The 13,125-nt window shown below is 41.7% G+C and overlaps 1 protein-coding gene across 4 annotated transcripts in view; it reads left to right on the forward strand.

Annotated features, from left to right (window-relative positions):
- SLC6A17 (solute carrier family 6 member 17) overlaps positions 1-13,125 on the forward strand; it is an 84,307-nt gene that overhangs the window by 47,031 nt on the left and 24,151 nt on the right. For all 4 annotated transcript variants that reach the window (XM_075853669.1, XM_075853666.1, XM_075853665.1 and 1 more), the window contains exons 6-7: positions 4,374-4,484; positions 4,571-4,812. In XM_075853669.1, coding sequence (XP_075709784.1) covers positions 4,374-4,484; positions 4,571-4,812 — 353 coding nt within the window. The remainder of the gene's footprint in view (positions 1-4,373; positions 4,485-4,570; positions 4,813-13,125) is intronic.

Raw genomic sequence — 13,125 nt, forward strand, 5'->3', positions numbered from 1 at the left:
ACAGTGCTAATCTGGTGGGACTCTGGCAAGGGACAGATAGTGATGGAGGCAGAATGACCAACCACACTTTTCCAGATTTAACTCAATACAATACATCAATCTTTATCTACTGCAATGAACCCAGAAAATACAGATGACAAAGGAGGATATATTTAGAATAAAGCTGTATATCCCGTTCGTCTGAATAAGCCCTTAGGGTTATAATTAATCAATCAATGAATGACGTGTAATCGATTTAGAAAGGTTGAACTTGATGGACCTGTGTCTTTATTCAGTCTATGTAACTATGTAAGTTACCTATTTTTTATATATATTTTTAGGGTTTTTGGTGTATTTTTTTTTTCTTCCACAAGGTGGGAAATATGAAAAATGAAATAATAATTTGTCATGTTTCTCTATGTTGGCCACTAGAGGGTACCCTTTCCATAATTACAGCAAGGTGAATAGGACAAAGCAACCTGACTCACAGCTGCTGTAAATGTGAGAGAAACACTCTCCCTACTCGTGACCAAACTCACCACCCCTCCCTATTTTTGGCTACAAGCCAGAAGTAAGTCAGCGCCATTTTGTGAGTGACTATACAATGGTAAGACGTGCTGATCACGGCTGAGAACAATGAAAGTCAAGAGGGAGACGCTGTGGTGGATGACTTTTCAGTTGACAGGTAGCAGAGTTACGTGATGGGGAATTATTTTTTCCTGTCATGTGACTCTGCTATCTGTCAATGGAAAAATCATCCACCAGAATGTTTCTCCATGGAGAAGTACAATGAAAGCTTCACCTAGTAATTAGACATAACGGAAAAAAGTTTCCCCATGGCAATCAGACAACGGCCATTACTAAGGCGGTAGTAATAAAGTTTAAAAAAATACAAGCACATAGAAAAAAATATACTGAAATAAAGAAAACCCACACAAAGCCCTCGTTAACCTTTTTATTGAGAATAAAAAGAACACTGTTATTAAAGTAGTCCTAAAATCTGAAGTAGTCCGACAACTGAACCTGTAAAAAAACTCAAACACGAAAACAAACTTTAGTAAAACATAAACCACCCCACACACACCACCCCCAAACATGCACCGCTCTCCCCCCAAAAAACATGCAGCCACTCCCCAAACGCCCCCCCCCACACACAAACCCCTCACACCAAAACACATACACACACAAACACACTCCACACAAACACACTCCACACACACACAAACCCTCCAAATAAACATCTCCAAACCCCCCTTACACACACAAACCCCCCCACACAAACTTTCAAACACACAAACTGTAATGATGGGGTAGGGAGACAGACAGGTGAGCCCTAATCTACCCGCCACTCAGTCCCTGCCTACTTGCAACGACCCGTCCTAGCGACGGGGTACAACTGGGCGACGGTCCCTACGCTCAGTAAGTGCACGACAGACAAACAGACAAGGGTACACAGAAGCTAGGGAAACGGGGCAGCTGCCCACGGAGACACCGTGAGCAACGAGAGTAGTGAACGAGCTGAGTCAAACCAGGAGTGCACGAGGTACAAAACGCTGAGCAGGAGAGTGGTCAGTAAGCCAAGGTCAATAACAGGCAGAGGATCAGTAGTTCAAGCAGCAGCAGCAGAGCCAGGAAACAAGCAGAGCAGACTCACAGGCAAAGGAGGAACAGGAAAGGCAGGTATAAATAGACAGTGGGCGGGAGCTAGCTCCGTCTGGCCAGGCTGTGATAGGCTCTCCCACTCCTAAGCCTGCCATCCTGAGTGGTGGAAGATGGAGTCAGTCTCACAGACATAGGAGCAGGTGCAGATTGATTACCCATGGGCGTCGACACAGAAGCTGTGTCTGGCAGATCCTTTACACAAACCCTCCAAAAAAAATGTAACTGCTCTCCAAACCCGCTTTACACACACAAACCCCCCAGACACACAACACCCCCACACAAACTCCCAAACACACAAACACCCCAAAAAACTTGTAGCCGCTTCCCAAACCCCCCCACACAAATACCCCTGACACACTAGGCCCCCGACACCAACACCCCCCACACTAACACCCCCACACACAAACAAACAAATCCCCCTACACACAAACAAACATGTAGCCGCTCCTCACCTGCCAGCCACCCCAATAAGTTACCTGCTATGTTCCTTCCGCCTCCGCTTCTCTGCTGCAGTCGCTCCTCCACTCTGTGTTGCCATCATAACAATGTCTGGCAGCGCTTCCGGTCTTCAATAAAATGGCGCCAGCTTACCCCTAGAAACAAGTTCTTATGCTGTGTCGCTGTGAACTGCGCATGGCATTTATTTGTTGTTCAAATATATTAAAATTAAGTATGAGATCTCGGAAAAACCCCTTTAAATGTTAAAATGTTAAAATGATGGCAACGTGCAGCCGCCACTAAGGGGAGCTTAGGGGCTTACTGTATGTGAGTTATACATTAAACTGAATAATGAAACAGTGTGCAGTAAGCCCCTATGCTCCACCTAGTGGTGACTACAGGCAACCAGAATATTATCATTTAACTAGATGTCTATGCATGGGATTTGGAGCTATTTATGGAACAAACATTAAACAAACCAAAAAAAACTGTACAAAACGAAAAAAATTACCTAAAATGTACCTCAAAAAATGTACCTAAAATTACATTATGTTAATAAGGTGGTATTTTTCTTTGCGCCAAGCCGAAATAAAAGTAACCAAGGCAGAATGAATAGGGGCTATTAGCCTGTTTACAGCGTGGCCCCTCATTATTTTAGTTGGTACTTACCTGTATGAGGTCAAGTTCAGGTTAGTGGTGCCCCACCCACTTGGTCTTGGCACGCACAGGTTCTGGAAAATTCCTATGTGGCGGAAAAATCTAGTGTTTTCATTGGTTCCCTTTGGTAAAAAAGCGGGAATTTTGAATATATATTCCCAGGTTTTGGAGTGGTCTGCTGCCCGTCCGAGTTGGATGAAGAAGAGGAACATCATCGCCCCACCCCCTCCCTTTTATTGTCGCGGTATCTTGTTAGTGGGGGTTTAGTCGCCCAGTTTATGGGTGGACAAGGTCATGAATTATTGGTATAATATTTATTGGTTTTTAATATTTATTAAAATATTTGGTATTTATTACAAGTTTAATATTTATTTATTCTATTTATTATGTAACCCCTTAATAAATACCGCGGCCATTTTATTCCATCTGCATTGTCTCTTTATTCATAACGTTTTTAGTATGTGTGTTTTGAAGGTTGGGTGGCGCTTGTGTTACCATGCCAGACCACACCTCCTGCTGCTCTGTCCTATAAATTGCTTTCTCAAATTTGTAGAATTCTTTTTTTATTATACATGGAGCAAGGCATTAGATAGCATGACATAGAATTCATCGTCAGCAGCCCTTGTCTCTAACACTATATCACATGCAAGGATTATAATATAACCCCATTTATTTATTTACCACTGCTTATATGAACCCAACATTTTCACAGCGCTGTACAAATATTGTCACTATTTATAAAAGTCCCTGTCCCCTATGGGGCTCACAGTCTAATTGTTCTATCTCAGACAAACACAAGGAACAATTTCATAGGAAGCTAATAAATCTCGCAGATGTTGCCCTTCGTCAGATTTGAACTCAATACCCGCAGCGCTGCAAGAAAACAGTGCTAATCTGGGGGGACTCTGGCAAGGGAGAGATAGTGATGGAGGCAGAATGGCCAACCACACTTTTCCAGATTTGACTCAATACAATACATCAATCTTTATCTACTGCAATGAACCCAGAAAACACAGATGACAAAGGAGGATATATTTAGAATAAAGCTGTATATCCCGTCCTGTAATTCAGGGTCCAGATGCCAAATAATCAGCATGCTTTTCTTTCTTCAATGCAAAGTATAGATCAAACAGCAATAATCTGCAGAAATGAAGACAAACCGGTCGTGTAGCACTGAAACAAAGAATTGCAAACGTGAAACAAGCATATCACTAATATTTTGCAGCTTAGGCTTCGTTCAAATCTGCGTCGGGACTTCCGTCAGGGGAACCCATGAATGGAAACCAAGCTGAAACAAATGGAAACCAGAGCTTTCCGTTTGCATCACCATTGATTTCAATGGTAACGGATCCGGTGCAAATGGTTTCCGTTTGTCACCGTTCTGTGAGGTTTCCGTTTTTTTGGCGGAATCAACAGCGCAGTTAACTACGCTATTGATTCAGACTAACTCACACTCCATGTAGGCACTGTAGCTAAACTGTAGTCACATATCACAACTGATAAGCAAGTGCTGGGGTTACGTATCACCTATAGGCATTGACTTCTGAATAATTTCTGAGCTTAGACTACACACCTTCTTTAAATGTACCTCAGTATCCTTTAAAAAATGACTGAACCCATTTGTTCTCTTATTGCAGGTAATGTACTTCAGCTCCCTCTTCCCTTATGTGGTTCTAATTTGCTTCCTTGTCCGTGGACTATTACTAAGAGGATCTGTTGATGGCATCCTCCATATGTTGACTCCAAAGGTAACGTTCCTCATTTTTTCCAGTTACACAGTTACCTTGTTTCAATTGCCTGAGAAAGGGTCTCATGTGTTTATTATCTGCCCTAGGTTGAGAAGATGTTGGATCCACAAGTATGGAGGGAAGCAGCAACTCAGGTTTTCTTTGCTCTAGGTCTGGGTTTTGGTGGTGTCATTGCTTTTTCAAGCTACAATAAACAAGATAATAACTGCCAGTTTGATGCAGCGCTTGTCTCTTTCATCAACTTCTTCACCTCCGTACTGGCCACTTTGGTTGTATTTGCTGTCCTTGGGTTCAAAGCTAATATGATGAATGAGAAATGCGTAGTACAGTAAGTACTCAAACGATATTATTCTCCTCATGAAAGGTTGTTCCGAGCATATAGAACTATATTATATCCAAACTTCAAATTCATCTGACGGCAATTTACTAAATTTCCTTTAATCCGTCTATGAGGAGTTACATTTTCATGTTATGTATGGTGGGTTTTATGGGGCTTTAATGGTGGAAAAATTTGGATTACTTTAATTTGCTTTTGTGACATGAAGTTTGTGACAGGAATTAGACATTGCAGTTTATTTCTACTTGGCAGGAAAATAGAGATTGGTTTTAAGGTAAATGTTCTTCAGATTCTAGTAACGCATAGATGGTAAGCAGAGAACTAGAGTAGTGTGGTAATATTAGAAGTCCTACAGGATGGAGCATCTCAGCATCTGCCTTAGGCCAAGATCACACACACACACACACGCTTTTGCTGCAGATTTTGTGGCAATTTTTACTTCAGTTTTTTTTAGCCAAAGCCAGAAGTAGATCTAAAAGAAAGCAAAATTATAAAGAAAGACTGATTCATTTCTTTTCTTTCGTGTCTACTTTTATGTTTGGTTAAAAAACTGTCCCAAATACTGCATAAAAAGTGTGTAAGTGTGTGTATGTGTGTGTGTGTGTGTGTGTGTGTGTATGTGTGTGTGTGTAAGTGTGTGTGTGTGTGTGTGTGTGTGTGTGAGATCCTGGCCTTAGGGACGCTTCACATGCAGCATTTATAGGAAAAAGCCCAAGTTGTTAGCTGGAAGTCAATGCTGAAATACAGAACGCACTACAAACATTGCATTTTTTAACATGGTGTTTTTTTTTTGCATTTTTTGATTTTTTTCAAAATCGGAGCAAGGTTTGAGTTTTTTAAGCAGTTAGTGTTGTTTTTCCACCATAGAAATCCATAGGTTTTTTTTCCTGTTAAAAAATGCATTTGGCAATTTGTGTTGCGCTTTTATAATGGTCTCTTTGTGGTGTTTTTTCTGAGTAAATCATGTGTTGCGGAGAAGAATCTTTGTATCACGTGATCGCATGTTGAGTTATATAATTTGCCATGGAAAAACGCCACATACACGGTTTTTTTTGCCCCAAAAATGCGACACAGAGTGCGCGTGAAGGCAGCGTTAAAGAGGTTTTCCCCACTAAGAACATTTTATCACCTATCCACAACTAGGACCCACCACCGATCAATAGAATGGGGGTCCTGACCCCCGCTCCTCACTGCACAATTGTGGCCATATGGTTGTCTTGATCGGCCCCATAAACATTGGATGGAGCTGCAGCTCACAAATGCGTGACCATTCATTCAAAATCATCCTCACTGTATGATCTCAGTGAGGAAGACAGTGAATGGAGCTTCAGTGGAGTACTTTCTAGTGGTCGGTGGGGGTCCCAGTGCTCGGTTCCCCAGTGATCATACCTTTGAATAGGTGATAAATGTGCCTATTGAGAAAACCCTTTTAACCCCATTAAAACACAAGTGTGTTTTTTTTTTTCTAGCAACACAAGATGTATGGGTAGGCTAGGCATTTTTGTATAAATGGATACAATCTGACAGGTCATCTAAGCATAGATAATAAGAAAAAAAACACAACTTGTTTATTCGTCATAAGGCTGGGTTCACAGGTTGCATTTACGTTGCGTTTTTGAACTGTTGGGAAGAAAAAACTATGCGTTTTAAAAAAGTGTTTCAGCTGTAATCTGGGTTTAAATTTACTACTCACAGACATAGGGCTTATTTAGAAGAACATGTAATACATCCGTGCAACGCGCTTGATTTTCACGCGTGTCGCACGGACCTACGTTAGTCTATGGGGCCGTGCAGACTGTCCGTGAGTTTCATGCAGCGGGTGTCCGCTGCTTAAATCTCACGACATGTCCTTTATTTCTGCGGTTCTCGCACATCACGTACCCATTGAAGTCAATGGGTGCGTGAAAATCACGCGCAGCACACGGAAGCAATTCCGTGTGATTCGCGCTAGAGCAGTAAAAAGTATGAATGAAAATAGAAAAGCACCACGTGCTTTTCTTTTTACAAACATACAAACAGAGTGTCATAATGATGGCGGCTGCGCGAAAATCACGCAGCCGCGCATCATATGGTGATGACACACGGAGCTGTTAAGTACTTTTTGCGCGCGCAAAACGCTGCATTTTTTGCGCGCGCAAATCGCACACGCTCGTGTAAATCCAGCCTTAGGGCTTGTCCACACGTGATGGAATTGCTGCAGAAAATTTCTGCAGCAATTCCGTTGAAAGTAGCAGATTTTTCGCTGCGGCAAAAATGCACCATTTCCTGCATTTTTAACTGCAGAAAATGGTGCGTATTTTGCTGAATTTTTCTCAATGCTCGGAGTTGGTGACATCTCTTCTAAATAATGCAGCAATTCAGTCCACTTTCCGTAGCAGGAATTGACATTCTGCTGTACGAAAAATACGCACCGCAGGTCAATTTCTGCTCTGAATATTTACGCAGCGTGTGGATGAGATTTGTTAAATCTCATCCACTTTGCTACTATTGTATTCCGCTGCGGATTTTCCGTCCGCAATTCCAGACAGAAAATATGCAGCAATTCCGCTACGTGTGGACGAGCCCTAACAGCTGAAACACTTAGTAAAACGCATTGGTAAGTAAAAAACACATTTGTTTCAACTAATGAGGAAGTTTTGGTCATAATTATGAGTCCTATATCTACAGCATCTCTCCCCAACATCTAGAAATAAAAGAATGTAAAATATAACATATGTAACATATCTAAAACCCCGAATCTATCTTCTCTTGTCTAGGGGCTGTCTGGTACTCTAATACAGGCCCATGAATCTTTATATTTATACCACTCATAGACACTGTACAGCTATTATTATTGGAAACCAAGTTGGGTTAGGTTCAAACCAAGTTTTTGCATCCTGTTGAGCTGCAATTTTTTTCCCTTTAAGGTTACAAAAAAAATAGGTGCTTTTAAGGCCTTATTCACACGAGCGTATTTCACATCCGTGTTACGCACGTTAAAACAACGGACGTCACACGGACCTATGCAATTCAATGGGCCCATTCAGACATTCAGTGTTTTTCACGCAGCGTGTGTCCGCTGCATGAAACTCACTGCATGTCCTATACTTGTGCGTTTTTTGCGCATCACGCACACATTGAAGTCAATGGGTGCGTGAAAATCACGGACAGCACACGGATGCACATCCGTGTGCTGTCCGTGATTCACGCAACCGTTGCTAAAGGAATAATGAGAACAAGAAAAACACCTCCTTCAGTTATTTTTGCTGATGTAAAAAACGCGTGAGATACGGATGACATACGTGCGTATAAAACGCAGACGCGCACCGTACAAAGATGTCACACATGCGTTTTTACGTGCGCAAAACGGACACATTCGTGTGAATAAGGCCTAAAACAGGATGAAAGAGCAGTCCTCTCTTGACATTGACTTCTATGTTAAACACGCAGGCATGCGCACACACACACACACACACACACACACACACACACACACACACACACACACACACAAAAGCAGCCTGCATAATTTTTTGTGTCCTTTTGCATCCTGTTTTAAAAGGCAACAGTACCTTTCATCGGGATTCAAAAAATGTGGTGTGAACAGGAACATAGAGTGCTGTGAAAAAGTATTTGCCTCCTTTCTGATTTCTTCTATTTTTGCATATTTTACACACCCTTTCAGATCTTCAAACATAATTTTATAATAGGAAAAGGACAACCCTTAATAAACCCAAAATACAGTTTTTGAAGGAAGAAACTTACTTACACTTTTATTAACCCTGTAGAACAATGATTTTCTTTCTCGTTGCTGGAATGATTCTATTATCTCTTCACTGTGGTTTGCTGGAGTCCCAGAGCCTTAGAAATAGCTATGCAAGGGTCTGTCCACACACAATAGAAACACTGCAAAATTTCTGTCCTGGACTTTAGCGTGGAATTTCAGCAGGTTTTTTCGCAGTGGGTGGATTAGGTTTGTTCAAATCTCATCCATTTCAATTTTTGTGGTTAGTGGCGTTTTTTCAGGTGTTTTTCTTTAATAGGCTTCTCTATAGAACTTCAAAAGCTAGTGAAAACACATGTATAAAATAACAGTAAATAAAAAAATGGACTGCAGCGTCAGATGGCCTGAAACATCATCCAGGGAGGACGGAGCAGACATCAAAGGGGGGAGAGGGTAAGTATGAACGGCTTTCCTCTGCAGCGGAATGTGGTGCGATTTTTCGGACGGAATGACCTGCGGGTCCAAGGTCTGACACGCTGTGTGATTTTTACACAGCGTATCCGTCCCGTGGGAACCCGGCCTAAATGTGAAAAACGCGGCAAAACACTGTATGTGTGTATGCCTTAGGCCGCTTTCACATGGCGTATGTATTTGTAAGCCAAAACCCAGGAGTGGCGCCTACAAAGAAGAAAAGTATAATGGAAAGTGTTTTGGATCCTCTTCTGGTTTTAGCTTGCAAATACTTAGCCAAAATACTGCCATGTGAAAGTGGTTTTAGCCTTCTTCAGACTTCTGGCAAGGTTAGGCCGTGTTCCCACGAGTACGATACGCTGCGTAAAAATGTCAAACCTGGAACCCGCAGTACATTTCATCTGAAAAATCGCACCACATTGTGGTACGTTTTCGTACTGATTTTCTGCTGCATAAAACAGAGGTAAAAAATGCTCATACTTACCTAAGTCGTTGTAAACACTTGGCTTTCTGTTGCAGGATTTTCATTCCTATTGAATTCAATGGGGAAAACCTGCAACGGAAAAGCAACTAAAACGCAGCATAAATTGACATGCTGCGGATTTAAATTCCGCACCGCAGGTCAATTTATTAACATTTACGCTGCAGTTTTTTTCCGCAGTGTGGGCATCAGATTTTCTAAATCTCATCCACTTTGTTGCTACCGTAAATTCTGAAGAATTTCCACACAGTATTCCGTTGCGGATATTCCGCAGCATTTACGCTACGTGGCAACCCGGCCTAAGGCTGGATTTACACACAGGGGGTTTTTGTTAGCATTTTTGGTGGCATTTTTCCCAGCTTTTTTTTTTTTTTTTGCATGTTATATTTCCCAGATATTACTTTAAAGTCTATGGTAAAATATGAGAAAGCATACATACTCAGTATTTTGGTTTGTAACATTTTTTTTCAAAATGCAGCATGCTCTAGGTATGGAGCTCTTTCTTGTATATTTCCCATAGGCTCCTTTATAGGATTTCATAAGCACCATGAAAATGCATATACAAAATTACGCTAAATAAAAATGCCACCAAAAACGCATGTAAAAACTTACATCACATTTAAATAATGCTGCCTTTTTTTACATGTACTTTTTCTTGCAGTTTAAGACAATAGAGGAAAAACCTGTGTAAGGCTCCCTTAACACAGAATTTTTCTGGCAATTTACACTGCATCAATAAACGCTTCTAAATACGCTAGCATTATTAAATGTAACATGCGTTTTTGGTGGCATTTTTCATATGGTGTCATTTTGTTAGTCTCTTTTTTGTGGCATTTTTGAAGTTCTATAGAGAAGCCCATTGGAAAAACGCCTGAAAAATGCCATACCCAGAGCATGCTACATTTTGGAAAAAACGCCACTGACCACAAAATTGCATAAAAAATGACACAAATCAAAACACAGTTGAATGTAGTGCATTTGATACTATACTCTTTTATGTAACATCTGAATGCACTGAAAAACGCAGCAAAAAACAACATTAAAAATGCAACGATAAACGCAGCAAAAGGCTGTGTATGCGAATCCAGCCTAAAGAAGGCCTTTGAGTTATATTTCAATTCAACAGGGCTTGCTGTAGTGAAGTCTGTGTTTGTCTAATTTAATTAAACCCAATTTCAATTAATAATGTCCGGTTGATTCTGGATATATTTTTCCTTCAATAAATTTAATTTTCATTTTCAAACTGTATTTTTTGTGTTTACTTATCTTTTTACATTTTGTTTGAAGATCTGAAACAGTTAAAGAGGACTTGTCACCTCCACTGACATGTCTGTTTTAGTAATTAATTGTATTTCCTATGAAATAACAATTCTGAAACACATTTTCTTAGAACTCTGCGTTTTTCCATTCCTCAGTTATTCCTCATAGAAATTTATGATTAAACTGAGAACAGGGTGTTACCATTCCTCTTGTCAAAGGGGTGTGTCCCCATACAGTCTCCCTCTGTCAGCGCCGACAGTTATAAACACCAATTATAGGCATCAATGAAATAACGCAACACAAACCCTGTAGATAGCGCCACACAGACCCCCTGTAAATAGTGCCACACAGACCCCCTGTAGACTGTGCCACACAGGCCCCCTCGTAGATGGTTCCACACACAGCCCCCTGTAGATATTACCACACACTGCTCCCTGTAGAGAGTGCCACACAGACCCCCTGTAGATAGTGACACACACAGCCCACTGTAGATAGTGCCACACAGCCCCTTGTAGATAGTGCCACACAGCCCCCTGTAGATAGCACCACACAGCCCCCCTGTAGATAGCACCACACAGTCCCCCTGTAGATAGTGCCACACAGGCCCCCTGTAGATAGTGCCACACATAACCCCCTGTAGATAGCGCCACACATAGCCCCCTGTTGATAGTGCCATGCAGCCCCCCTGTAGATAGCGCCACGCGGCCCCCCTGTAGATAATGCCATACAGCCTTGTATATACTGCCACACAGCAATCCCCCCTACCCTTGTATATACTGCCAGACAGCAATCCCCCTCCCCTTGTATATACTGCTATACAGCAATCTCCTCCCCTTGTATATAATGCCACACAGCAATCCCCCCTCCCCTTATACACTACCGTTCAAAAGTTTGGGGTCACCCAGACAATTTTGTGTTTTCCATGAAAACTCACACTTATATTTATCAAATGAGTTGCAAAATGACTAGAAAATATAGTCAAGACATTGACAAGGTTAGAAATAATAATTTTTATTTGAAATAATAATTTTCTCCTTTAAACTTTGCTTTCGTCAAAGAATGCTCCATTTGCAGCAATTACAGCATTGCAGACCTTTGGCATTCTAGCTGTTAATTTGCTGAGGTAATCGGGAGAAATTTCACCCCATGCTTCCAGAAGCCCCTCCCACAAGTTGGATTGGCTTGATGGGCACCTCTTGCGTACCATACGGTCAAGCTGCTCCCACAACAGCTCTATGGGGTTGAGATCTGGTGACTGCGCTGGCCACTCCATTACAGATAGAATACCAACTGCCTGCTTCTTCCCTAAATAGTTCTTGCATAATTTGGAGGTGTGCTTTGGGTCATTGTCCTGTTGTAGGATGAAATTGGCTCCAATCAAGCGCTGTCCACAGGGTATGGCATGGCGTTGCAAAATGGAGTGATAGCCTTCCTTATTCAAAATCCCTTTTACCTTGTACAAATCTCCCACTTTACCAGCAGCAAAGCAACCCCAGACCATCACATTACCTCCACCATGCTTGACAGATGGCGTCAGGCACTCTTCCAGCATCTTTTCAGTTGTTCTGCGTCTCACAAATGTTCTTCAGTGTGATCCAACACCTCAAACTTCGATTCGTCTGTCCATAACACTTTTTTCCAATCTTCCTCTGTCCAATGTCTGTGTGCTTTTGCCCATATGAATCTTTTCCTTTTATTAGCCAGTTTCAGATATGGCTTTTTCTTTGCCACTCTGCCCTGAAGGCCAGCATCCCGGAGTCGCCTCTTCACTGTAGACGTTGACACTGGCGTTTTGCGGGTACTATTTAATGAAGCTGCCAGTTGAGGACCTGTGAGGCGTCTATTTCTCAAACTAGAGACTCTAATGTACTTGTCTTGTTGCTCAGTTGTGCAGCGGGGCCTCCCACTTCTCTTACTACTCTGGTTAGAGCCTGTGTGTGCTGTCCTCTGAAGGGAGTAGTACACACCTTTGTAGGAAATCTTCAGTTTCTTGGCAATTTCTCGCATGGGATAGCCTTCATTTCTAAGAAGAATAGACTGTCGAGTTTCACATGAAAGCTCTCTTTTTCCAGCCATTTTGAGAGTTTAATCCAACCCACAAATGTAATTCTCCAGATTCTCAACTAGCTCAAAGGAAGGTCGGTTTTATAGCTCCTCTAAACGGCAAAACTGTTTACAGCGGTGCTAACATAATTACACAAGGGTTTTCAAGTGTTTTCTAATCATACATTAGCCTTCTAACACAGTTAGCAAACACAATGTACCATTAGAATTTAATGGAGTGATAGCCTTCCTTATTCAAAATCCCTTTTACCTTGTACAAATCTCCCACTTTACCAGCAGCAAAGCAACCCCAGACCATCACATTACCTCCACCATGCTTGACAGA

This window comes from Rhinoderma darwinii, chromosome 2 (genome assembly GCF_050947455.1).
Source record: "Rhinoderma darwinii isolate aRhiDar2 chromosome 2, aRhiDar2.hap1, whole genome shotgun sequence".
Lineage (NCBI taxonomy): Eukaryota > Metazoa > Chordata > Amphibia > Anura > Rhinodermatidae > Rhinoderma > Rhinoderma darwinii.